Source organism: Amblyomma maculatum, chromosome 1 (genome assembly GCF_055883805.1).
Source record: "Amblyomma maculatum isolate TAMU_Amacu chromosome 1, ASM5588380v1, whole genome shotgun sequence".
NCBI lineage: Eukaryota > Metazoa > Arthropoda > Arachnida > Ixodida > Ixodidae > Amblyomma > Amblyomma maculatum.
Genome location: NC_139344.1, coordinates 48,359,961 through 48,372,733, shown reverse-complemented (window position 1 = coordinate 48,372,733; position 12,773 = coordinate 48,359,961). Strand labels below are relative to the sequence as shown.

Here is a 12,773-nt window from a genome sequence, read left to right as displayed (position 1 = left end):
GTACTACCTCCCATAGGATTTTCCTCTACACCCTGTCATTAAGGTGATTTGCAGATAACACGGGGGATCCGCGATGATTTGGTACCAATGTTCTGCATTCATAAGACAGAGAGGAAAAAAAAAGAGCGAGGACAGGCAGAATTATAAGATGTGCTACGGCAGTACATTTTAATAAAGTCACAGAACTTTGCGATCCTTGCAAAGAAGAAAGCTGAAATAAAACGGACAAACCATATACAAAGTAATATTATGCGCGGTGGTATGGGGGCAAAAGAAGAAATGGAACGCCAGCAGAGGTGCAATCTACAACTTATATTATTAGTACATTCTGTTTACCCATGTATTTTCAGACGAAGCGACTTCTCTCAACGCGTCGGTTCACACTGAGCGAATAAGTTATCTCCAAAGGCAACCTGCGCCTCGATCCCAGGCATAAATTTGCATAATCAGGAACGGTGCGTGTGTCCTTGCTTCCTCTTGTGTCTGCTTCCGCGTAATATTCACGTCCCATAACTTTCGCCAAAGGCCGCGCCTAGTTCCTTCTTTCTTGAGATTCGCTTGAAACGAACAAGACGAAAAAGAAAGAAGGAATTTCGGAGCCTTTTTTTCCCCCTCCGCGGAGTGAAGTGAGGTATTTTTGGACCGGACAACAGCCTCCGTTGCCGGTGGAAAAAAGCCGGACCAAAAAGACAGACTTGATTCGGCGTATAGACGTCACCCACCTTGCGCAGCGCCCGTGACCACCGCCCGCTTGCCTGAGAAGAAGGTCTCCATGCTGGTCGTGGCGCCGCAGTTAAATTCCTTCTCGCCTCGTTTTTAGCTAGTTCAAACCGAAGACAACTCCCCCGTACCTGTAAGAACGAACGGTTTGGATGAGGAGCGCTTTTTGCTTGCCGTACGCAACGCTGAGTCGACTTTTATGTTATCCGAGGTCGCTCTGGGCGCACGTGCTCACATACGAGACACACGCCGGAGGAGCTATCTTGGGCGCTTGTTTTTAAACGTACGCGACGAGCACTTGTCGAAACCGGCGGGGGCGCGGAAATGGAGAGCCCTACGGACGATAACGCTCAGGCTTCGGCGTTTAACGTGCTAGCTGAAGCCGGCGACCGTGCAAGTGCGACAAATAGAGTGCCTCGCTGGGACGAAGGACAAGCAAAAAGGCTGCACGCTCTCAATAGAAATAAAACAAGAAAGGATAGCTCTGTTTACGGTTCCCGATGTCGACGGGAATACCGCCGATATGGAGGAGAGGAAAACATGAATCGCTGTGCGCTACCGCCGTCGCTTTTGCAGCTTTGAAGAGAATGAGGAAAAAAATAGCACTATAAAGAAAAACATGTGCAATAAACTGAACACGTGGACTCTCCGGGGCTGTTTTCACTGCTTCCCTGCAAGTCGCATGGGTCCTACGGTCTAATGAGACTCGAGGCCTGTTTCAAATGTATTGTACACCGTATATAAAGGTGGGGTAGATAATTTGCTAAAAATAAATGAATGAAAATATGCAGACTTTGATAATTTATTCAGCCACGAAACACTTTCAAATGATAGATTTTTTTTTTATCTTAGCAAAGGAGCAACGAGTTTGCATAACCATGAACGTTTTTCTTGCGCGGATTTCTTTTTTTTTTTCTTTCGCCTTGCTTTCGGGAGAGTTTTTGGTTCGTGCGAACTGCCAACCACCTCGCGGATCGTGTTGTTCTCACTTATGAGTGCACTCATATCACCTCACTCACACTCACTGTGCCGCCTATGGCTTGGCGTTGCTTTCGCAAACAAATACGCCTTCCTGATCGGGATGGCTGACAGCCCTGTTTGTGAACGATGTGGCGTTGACGAAACGATTGAGCACACCCTTTGTGGGTGCCCTGTTTTTGCAACTGAAAGATATACGCTGCGTACTGCATTGGATCGTCTGGACACTGACCCCTTAACGGAAGGGACGATCTTGGGACCATGGCCACAAAAGTCATCTGCGCTCAAAGCTTACAAGGCACTTCACTTTTTAAGAGAGACTAGCCTGACTGACAGACTGTGACTTTCTCACCTCCGCTCCTCTTCTACCCTCCCCCTTTAATCCCGCCATCCCCCTTCCCCAGTGCAGGGTAGCCAACTGGAATTATTTCTGGTTATAACATCCCTGCCTACCGCGCTCCTTTTCTCCTCCTCCTCTTCCTCCACGGCGTGTGAGTGGCCGCGAATGGGAGCGGTCATGATTGGGAGTGAGTGGCCGCGAAAGGGAGCGGCCGTGAGTGTGAGTGTGAGTGGGTGACCATGAATGAGAGTGGCCATAAATGTGAGTGTGAGTGACTGGCCGTAAACAAACCCGGGCATGAGTGTGAATGAGCGGCCGTGAATGGGAGCGGGCATGAGTGTGAGTGTGAGTGAGTGGCCGCAAATGGGAGCAGCCATGAATGTGAGGGCGAGTGAGTGCATGCGAGTGTAGACGGGCATGAGTGTGAGTATGAGTGAGTGGCCATGAGTGGGGATGGCCATGAGTGTGAGTGAGTGGCCATGAATGGAATTTTTTGTCCCCCGCTTGTTCAGAACAACAGCGCTGAGTTCAAAGACAATTCTGTATTTCATGCCTTATCCTCACGTCCATCCTGACACACCAAAAGGACGCGCAGCTCGGCCCCTCATTGATTATATTGAAGGAAGCGCTCAGGCTCCACCCCGAATCTTCTCGCGCGGGATGTCACTATCCTGTTTACGAGACATCCTGTAAAAAGGACTATGGGCCAACGGAAGCTGCTTATTTTATTGTCGTACCTACAAGGCCTTTCGCGACTAACTCCTGCGGGGGTGCCATGATGTCCTTCATGCTGCTCAGCAGGCTTTTTGAAGCGAACGCTTCACTACGCTGGGTAAAGCAGTCGTCGCGCAAGCGACAATTTGACCTTCAAGTGACATTGCCAGATAGTGCGCCTTTCCTTTCTTTATAAACCAATTTACAGTTGAAGCGAAAACTTCACTACGCTAGGCAGAGCCGGTCTTCACGTGGCATTAAATTGGACCTTCAAGTGACTTTGACCTAATGAAGTATGGGTGTCTACGATTCCGTGGAGTGCACCCAAAAGTATACTGCACCTTCCTTTCCCCAATTTTCATGGGGCAGATTTTTATGACACACTCAACATCTTGAAGTGGCTGAACGACGCCAGAAAAATAATCCGTAGCCCACCACTACGGCTTCCCTTTCTCTCTTTCCACTTTCCCTCCCACCTTCCTGCCTCCCCCTACAGCGCGGTGTCAGGTGTGCACAGACACAAGTGTGACAGATACTGCGCCTTTCCTTCCCGTGAATCAATTATAATTATAAAACCGAGAGGCAGCCCTGAGTTATGCGATGCCAGCGCATGTTAAAGGCCCCCAGGTGGCCGAAATTACTCCGTAGTCCTCCACTACAGGACTCTTTCACTCTTTCCGCTTTCACTCCCACTTTCCTTTCTTCCCTCAAATCTGACAAATATTGCGCCTTTCCTTTCTCATAAAACAAAGTACAATTTACAAGAAAATTATGAAAACATGACCTTGACCTGGTTAGGTATAAGTGTCCACCATTCCGTTTCGCCCACCAAAAAGTAAAGGAGCCTTCCTTCCTTCCTTCCTTCCTTCCTTCCTTCCTTCCTTCCTTCCTTCCTTCCTTCCTTCCTTCCTTCCTTCCTTCCTTCCTTCCTTCCTTCCTTCCTTCCTTCCTTCCTTCCTTCCTTCCTTCCTTCCTTCCTTCCTGAAAAAAATTATGAATAATAATAAATAATAATAATACAATTATATTATTAAAGAGAAATTATGAAAGAAACAATAATTGAAAAGGCTGCGTTATAGACGCTATCGCTGCAACACTCGCAGCTTTTGCACTATCATTAGGTTTAATCCATGCTTAACCACCGCCCCCCCCCCCCCCTCCTCCCTCCCTCTCGCCCCTCCCCCCCCCCCCCCCTCCAGTTTTTTTCTCGAACGCGTTGGCATGTATACGCCAAAAGCTAGCGTATCAACGAAACAGATGCCTTAAGAGCAAGTTAAAACAAATAAACCCACTCAACGCTTTGTCGCATACGTTGTCTTTCACGCTCGTTTCTTGGTTTCTTTTTTATTTCCAAGCGTCAAATCCTTTCTTCGCTATCAGCAGTTGTAAAGACCTTGCGCGAAGCGATCGGCGATATCATTTGACAGCAGCACAATACTGTACAGATTTTAGCTGCTGGTGCAAAAGATGCGAGAGAGAGAGAGAGAAAAACTTTTAGTGAGCATGTAGTCAAAAATCGATGAGGAGGAACTTTACCGAGAGGCATGACATTTGTGCGGAAATTATTGTTCATCTGTCAGTTCTCACACCACTTCCAGAAGCTACAAAGTGATTTCTTAATGCATTAATGATCCTGCGAAGAATAAATGATGTCTTAGAAAACGCAATCAGCACTCATTCGAATATTCCAGATGACGTTACAAGGCAGGTAATTGATATAGAATAGATGTAATAAAAATTTCGAAAACCGAGCCTTGCGGCACACCAGCTGCCTCTGGGGCGACAACATACTGGGCTAAACTGTATTTACCAAGCTGCAAACGCTAGAGAGGAAATTAAAGATTCGATTCACTCTGGTTCAATTCTTTAACATCTTCAATGTAAGATTTAATTTCAACATTAGCTTAGTATGAATCAGTGTCGGAAGCTTGCGAAATATTGAAAATCTCTTTACTTTGATAGCCACAATTAGATAAATATCGATGCCATGCAAACATTTCTATAATTGGGTAGATGTGCTAAAACGTCGCCTGAAACCAGGCATAAAATTAGATAATTATTCTATTCAAGAAATTGTAAAATGCATGTGTGGATGATATGCTCAACCCTTTTACACGACGAGGATGTAAGCGGGATAGTCCTGTAGTTGTCGAGATGTTGCTCATTGCCCGACTTAAACAACGGCAAAAGTTTTCCCAATTTCCAAGGCTTCGGTACAACACCAGAAGTAAGGGGTTTATTCAAGCATGGGGCCACTACTCTCGTCTCCAGGGGAAGGATGACATGTTGCTGGTCAACATAGGCCAGTTCACACTCAGGACAACACTTCAAACTTAAACAGCACTCATTTTCCCTTCGTGCTTCAAACTTCACTCGGCACATTCGCTCAGATTCACACTCCTTGGAAGGCTCCTGAATATGGATGACTCAGTCCTGGTAGAACACTCCCAACGGAAAGTTGCGTGTCGCCAGGATATAAGATGACATCTCGAGCTATTTGCGAACAGTCGGACCCTCATGAGGAAGACTGTGAGGCAGAGGTGTATAGTTACTAAGAGTAGTAACCTCATCTGAGACATGAGGTCCTTCCCCGCCAGTGCTGACATCCTTGGGCGCATGTGTTGACAGTAACGGAGCTGTACTTGCGGGAGAGGTGAGATCCGGCACTTCGAAATTGCGGTCATCTTCGACGAATACATCAAAGAAGTGAATTTCAGGGACGTTCAGGGCAGCAGCGTTTTCTTCACGGAATGTCGCGCACTCTGCAGGAAGATTGTGAGGCACATGGGTGTAGTTCCCAACAACAATTTCCTCATCTGACTCATCCTGGTTATCGCAGTCATCTCCGACGAAGTCATCGATGAAGTGTACTTCAGGAATGTTGATGGCTGCAACGTTTTCCAGTCTTTTCATTTCTTTTATCTGATTCAGGTCACGCTCAATATTGTCAAATGTAGCGTCGACTTCCGCAAACTCCCATTCCATCTTATCCATGCCGCACACAGTGGGGAACTTAAGCATCTCCTCTTTTTGCGCTTCCTCAAGGTCAACGGTGCTGAAGCCGTGGTCTATAGCGGCCATGATGTCGAAGTCACAAACGAAGTACTGATCGTCCTCGTCCAGCCGCATGCGCATAGGCTCCGAGGGCCTATCGGTGTTGGTAAAGTCGCAGCCGCCATCGACATCCTGTTCCTTGCCCTGTGACAACTCCACGACGCGGCCACTGCTACTTGTCGATGGCTCCTCTTAACCCTCTTGCAGATGCTTCTTCGGGGAACGAACAGTTTTCCTCCTACTGTCCGACTGGGCGCTTGTTTCGTCCGTAGGACAAAGCCGGCAGGTTTCCGGCGTAGTATTTCGCGGCGGCCTGTGCTTTGGCATGGTACGGACTGCGGCGTCTGAGTGGAGAAGGAAGATGGCTTCGAATACCTTGCACGTTACGAGGGCAACAGCAGCTGACAGAGGGCCCGGACCGCTCGAGGGTGATGCTCTCTGGGTGACGCCAAACGTGCTTCGAGTCAACGATGCCTCGGGATACGTCACCAGCACTCAAGTAACCGAAGATAAGCTGGTCGAGGTGCGCTTCCCGAGTGTCCCACAGCTTACGTGAAGAGAAATAGCTCCAGAAATCGAAACTGTGCCCCCGCAGTCGTTCGTTGGATGCAGGATTAAAAAAAAATTGAGCTGTGGCCGCCAGCGCATGCACACGTTACGCGCAGCCGTGAGCGTGGCGGCTCGTTCTGTGGAGCGCGCAACAAAATCTTCTTCTTCTCCCTCGGTGCATTTGGCCCATACCCACTGTGAGGGATTAGCCAGAGCTCAGTGCACGTGTAAGTATAGAATTCATGATGTCGATTTAGATGGCTTGTGTACAGATGACACATACCAAAAGTGGAGGATTGGCGAGAGTTTACTGCATATGCAAGAAATGAATGCATGACCCGGACTTAAGCTATGTATAGCATATAACTGATGAATTAGGAATCAGTATTGGTGAAATTTTTTTTTTTAAACGTTTTGAGGCTGTAAGGATAGGAATCAAGAAATGAAAATTAAATACAAAATGTAAGTAACATTTGTAAGTAAAACTGAGAGAGAAGCGCTAGAAATGAAATCTTCCCATCTCAGTATTAGAACTATAAAGTAACTCACACACCGGTTTTAGGGCAAGTCCTTTGACGGTTGCACCAAAGGAGCGGAGACGAAGAATTGTAAATGGTAAGCATAACGGGGCAAGAGGAATTTCCAAATTAATTCTTCTCTGAGCAGCATAATTCCGGCAGAAGAGGACGTGCACTGTAAAACATTTATGTTGAAAAATACTGAAATTTTCTGGCAGCTGTCCTGCCAGAAATGTTCTGTTCTGCTATGCTTTCTGTTTTTTAATTTTTCTGCGATTTTACAGTTTTCTTCTTTTTACAACTGATAGAAAATGTTTGTAAATGGACAAAAATACCGCGTTTTTTGCTTTTTATTTGTTTTTTTTTCTTTCGCAGTGGAAATAATGATGCAAATATATCTTTTTTTTACTTGTATTTCATTTCACGTTTTCTGTCTGTACAACAATAAAATTGCATTAGGCGCCAGTTTCTTCAATGAACACTATTATAAGCCTTTCCAACTAAATCTCACGAACATCTCTCGGCGTTGGCAATAGTCGATGGCACCCATAAGTTTGGCCTCGCAAACAGCCGTTGTCTAGCCTCCGAAATGAGGCACGTAGAACAAGGCGTAATGGATAACACTGTAGCAGGGAGCCAACCAAAAACGGACCTCAATGTGGCGTCACTAGTTATCTGCTTCCGAATCGAAATTGTTACGCAGCCGATCATCGGACAAAGTTTCCAGGGTTGTCATACCATTTAGCTTTCTATTCAGAATTCACCTACTATTCAAGTAAAAATCAGTTTGCGGTAGAAAAATAAAAAAGACGGCAAAAATATATCCAATTGTTTGCCTTCCAATCGAGGTTTCGGCTGGAAAACAGAAAATTGTTGTGTTTTTCGTGAACGTATTCGGTCAATGAAGTAGAACAGATATTCTCTGTACTGGTGGTGCAGAAATTTTCTTTAAAAATATCTATAAATTCACACACATTTTTTACAGTGTAATGCTACATGGTTTCCAGGTCATCGCATGATGCAGAAAGATTCGAAGGCGTCCATCCAGAACGACATAAAAAAAGATTGAGGCCAGGAATTCTGCAGCGCAGGAGCGTCAGGTAGACTTCAAATCCTCTGGAGCAGCAATACCGGATATTCCAAGGAAATTTCCGCAGTGACAAGGTGCGGCTCATGGTTATGGAGTGCAATATTTGTAACCTTTCAAAACAGAACATAGCCAGCAAGTTAATGTTAGGTGCAAAACTGGCAACAGGCGCACTGAGAGCTGAATTTGCCATGAAGCGGTCATTATATTCGAAGTAATGCCGCAGTGCATCGGAACCAACTTAACAAGCAAATCTTGTACAAGAAGGGAAGGAAAAACATAAGGACATAAGCGATTGCCTCAAAAGACGTTTCTTCAAGCTTTCAAGTGCAGCTAAGACTGAGAGCCAGCCAGAGGGTATGATTCAGTTCAGTTCAGTTCAGTCGTTCAGTCCGGTCCAACCTTTCTTGACCCTATGGACCATATAACGCCACGCTTTACGGTCTGTCACTATCTTCCTAACGTCACATAACTTCATCTGCAGCGCCTCGAGGATGCCATCTAACCATCGCGTTCGCTGCCTACCCCTTCTCCGGTAACCCTCAACCTTTCCCAACATCAAAGCTTTCTTCAGCGATTCCTCTCTTCTTATCAGATGACCAAAGTAGCTAAGCTTTAACTTTAGAATTTCACCCTCCAATGAGCAGTCAGGGTTTATGGTCGACAATATCTACTGATTTAATCTTCTGGCAGTCCAAGGAACTCTCAACAGTCCCCGCCAGCACCACAATTCAAACGCGTCAATTCTTCGGCGGTCAGCCTTTTTCACAGTCCAACTCTCGCATCCATACATCACAACTGGAAAGACCATAGCACGAGTTATACGGATCTTGGTTGGCAGTCTGATGTCTCTGCTCTTAACTAGGCGGTCAATGCTAGGGAACTGTTTTAAGGTCCAAATTAATTTCAGGAAATTCAGCAAAAAAAAAAAACAAAAAAAAACAATTGGCGCGTAATCTAAGATCCAGACAGAAATACTCCAATCGCGCGCTTAGAAATAAATGCACTGCTTTTTGATCACGTCAGTAGGCATCTGTGAAAATAAAACTGTTGGTGTTTAAGCATGGCTTGAACCTATAGTGCATGGTGAGCGGAAAGCTTTGAGTGTTGCAGTGACCCTGTAACACTGTCTTTTCAATCCGCGGGATTTTCCTCCTATTTTTTAAGTTGTAATTTTGGGGAAAGGAAGGCGCCTTTATTTTCGGTAGACACCACGGAATAGTAGAAACCTACACCCAATCAGGTCAAGGTTACATTTTCCCATTTTTTACTGTAAATTTTGATTTATAAAGGAAGCTTTGGCTGCGGGCGACCTAGCGTTGTATCGAACACAACAAGCTTTCCGTTTTACGCACCTGTGTTCACCGGCGTTCCAAACAGAATTCACTTCCATGCCATGCGCTTGCGAATCCAGCAGACGCTTTCCTGCTACACTCAGTCATCTCTTCGCGGCGGCGTGTGCATGCGTAATGCGGAAACTACCCTTCTCTCCGCGCCGGCGCGCGCATCTGCTGGGATGCCGTTACCATTCTCCCATTCTTTGTAGCGACCACAGGGGCTGAACACCTGTGGAACGGCGTAGCTGGTTGGCATGGTTGGCGCATACGCAGTTGCGGCTTGTGCCATGCACGGCTTTACACGGTATAGTGAAACAATCGATTTAAAAAATCTGTGTCCTGGGTACTGTAACAATTCAGTAATCCAAGAAAATCGCCTGGCATCTCCGTGGCAAGTGACAATATTGGGTTTAAGGCCCAATACCATAGGTCGGCGCTCTCACGTATCAGTGCAATCATAGCGCCTCATTCACACTCATACTCACGCCGTGAGTTGGTGGACGCGTATGATAGTGATCGTGAGCGTGAGTGAGTGGCCATGAATGGAAGTGGCCATGGGTGTGAGTGAGCGGCCGCGAATGGGAGCGGCCAAGAATGAGTGCGAGTGAGCGGCCACAAATGGGAGTGGCCATGAGTGTGAGTGAGTGGTCGTGAATGGGAGCGGCCATGAGTGTGAGTGCGAGTGAGTGACCACACTTCCATGAGTGTGAGTGAGTGGCCGCGAATGGGAGCGGCATATGAGTGCGTGCGAGTGAATGGCCACAAATGGGAGCTGCCATGAGTGTGAGTGGCCGCGAATAGAAGCGACCATCAGTAGAGTGCGAGTGAGTGGCCACAAATGGGAGCTGCCATGAGTGTGAGTGAGTGGCCGCGAATGGGAGCGGCCATGAGTGTGAGTGCGAGTGAGTGGCCACAAATGGGAGCTGCCATGAGTGTGAGTGAGGAGCGGCCATGAGTGTGAGTGCGAGTGAAGGGCCACAAATGGTAGCAGCTATGAGTGTGAGTGAGTGGCCACGAATGGGAGCGGCTATGAGTGTTAGTGCGAGTGAGTGGCCACAAATGGGAGCTGTCATGAATGTGAGTGAGTGGCCGCGAATGGGAGCGACCATGAGTAGAGTGCGAGTGAGTGGCCACAAATGGGAGCTACCAGGAGTTTGCGTGAGTGGCCGTGAATGGGAGCGGCCATGAGTGTGAGTGCGAGTGAGTGGCAACAAATGGGAGCTGCCATGAGTGTGAGTGGCCGCGAATGGGAGCGACCATGAGTAGAGTGCGAGTGAGTGGCCACAAATGGGAGCTGCCATGAGTGTGAGTGGCCGCGAATGGGAGCGACCATGAGTAGAGTGCGAGTGAGTGGCCACAAATGGGAGCTGTCATGAGTGTGAGTGAATGGCCGCGAATGGGAGCGGCCATGAGTGTAAGTGCGGGTGAGTGGCCACAAATGGGAGCTGCCATGAGTGTGAGTGGCCGCGAATGGGAGCGACCATGAGTCGAGTGCGAGTGGGTGGCCACAAATGGGAGCTGCCAGGAGTGTGAGTGAGTGGCCACGAATGGGAGCGGCCATGAGTGTAAGTGCGGGTGAGTGGTCACAAATGGGAGCTGCCATGAGTGTGAGTGGCCGCGAATGGGAGCGACCATGAGTAGAGTGCGAGTGAGTGGCCACAAATGGGAGCTGCCATGAGTGTTAGTGAGTGGCCGCGAATGGGAGCGGCCATGAGTGTAAGTTCGGGTGAGTGGACACAAATGGGAGCTGCCATGAGTGTGAGTGGCCGCGAATGGGAGCAACCATGAGTAGAGTGCGAGTGAGTGGCCACAAATGGGAGCTGCCATGAGTGTGAGTGAGTGGCCGCGAATGGGAGCGGCCATGAGGGTAAGTGCGGGTGAGTGGCCAAAAATGGGAGCTGCTATGAGTGTGAGTGGCCGCGGGTGGGAGCGACCATGAGTAGAGTGCGAGTGAGTGGCCACAAATGGGAGCTGCCAGGAGTGTGCGTGAGTGGCCGTGAATGGGAGCGACCATGAGTAGAGTGCGAGTGAGTGGCCACAAATGGGAGCTGCCAGGAGTGTGTGTGAGTGGCCGCGAATGGGAGCGGCCATGAGTGTAAGTGCGGGTGAGTGGCCACAAATGGGAGCTGCCATGAGTGTGAGTGACCGCGAATGGGAGCGACCATGAGTAGAGTGCGAGTGAGTGGCCACAAATGGGAGCTCCCATGAGTGTGAGTGAGTGGCCGCGAATGGGAGCGGCCATGAGTGTAAGTGCGGGTGAGTGGCCACAAATGGGAGCTGCCATGAGTGTGAGTGGCCGCGAATGGGAGCGACCATGAGTAGAGTGCGAGTTCAGTTCAGTCGTTCAGTCGTGTCCGACTCTTCGTGACCCTATTGACCATGTCACGCCACGCTTTCCGGTCTCTCACTATCTTCCTAACATCACATAACTTCATCTGCAGTGCCTCGAGGATGCCATCTAACCATCGCGTTCGCTGCCTACCCCTTCTCCGGCAACCCTCAACCTTTCCCAACATCAAATCTTTCTCCAGCGACTCCTCTCTTCTCATCAGATGACCAAAGTAGCTGAGCTTTAACTTTAGAATTTGACCCTCCAATGAGCAGTCAGGGTTTATGGTCGACATTATTGACTGATTTGATCTTCTGGCAGTCCAAGGAACTCTCAAGAGTCTTCGCCAGCACCACAATTCAAACGCGTCAATTCTTCGGCGGTCAGCCTTTTTCACAGTCCAGCTCTCGCATCCATACATCACAACTGGAAAGACCATAGCACGAGTTATACGGATCTTGGTTGGCAGACTAATGTCTCTGCTCTTTTCTAGGCGGTCAAGGCTAACCATTGCTTTCTTTCCCAGAAGCAGGCGTCTCCTAATTTCATGGCTGCAGTCTCCTTCCGAGGTAATCTTGGAGCCCAAGAAGAGAAAATCTGTCACTGCTTCCACTTCTTGTCCCTTAATGCTCCAGGACTTGATAGGGCAAGACGCCATGATCTTTGTCTTTTTAATGTTCAGTTTAAGCCCAAACTTCTCACTCTCTTCTTGTACGCGCATCAGAAGTCTCTTGAGTTCCGCTTCACTTTCTGCAATTAAAGTGGTATCATCCGCATATCTAAGGTTGTTGATACGTTTTCCAGCAATCTTCACTCCAGCTGTAGACTCGTCCAGACCTGCCTTCCTCATGATGCACTCTGCATATAGGTTAAATAGGCAGGGCGACAGTATGCAGCCTTGCCTCACTCCTTTCTCAATCGGAAACCAATCAGTAAGACCATGCCCAGTTCTGACTGTGGCCTCTTGCCCTTCATACAGGTTCCTGAGGAGACAGATGAGGTGAATTGGAACTCCCATTTCTTGGAGAGCTTGCCACAATCTGCTGTGACCTACGCAGTCAAACGCTTTCGCATAATCAATAAAGCAGAAGTACATGGGTTTCTGGAACTCTCTTGCTTTTTCCATAATCCAGCGAAGGTTGGCAAC

General features: G+C 48.1%; 1 protein-coding gene across 1 annotated transcript in view; it reads right to left on the bottom strand.

Annotated features, from left to right (window-relative positions):
• The window catches only part of LOC146202311 (L-xylulose reductase-like), a 45,510-nt gene extending 44,645 nt beyond the window's left edge, over nucleotides 1-865 (bottom strand). Inside the window, exon 1 of the mRNA XM_084584386.1 lies at nucleotides 723-865. Within this exon, the coding sequence (XP_084440512.1) occupies nucleotides 723-774 (52 nt within the window). The 5' untranslated portion in view covers nucleotides 775-865. The remainder of the gene's footprint in view (nucleotides 1-722) is intronic.
• Between the last annotated feature and the right edge of the window lie 11,908 nt (nucleotides 866-12,773).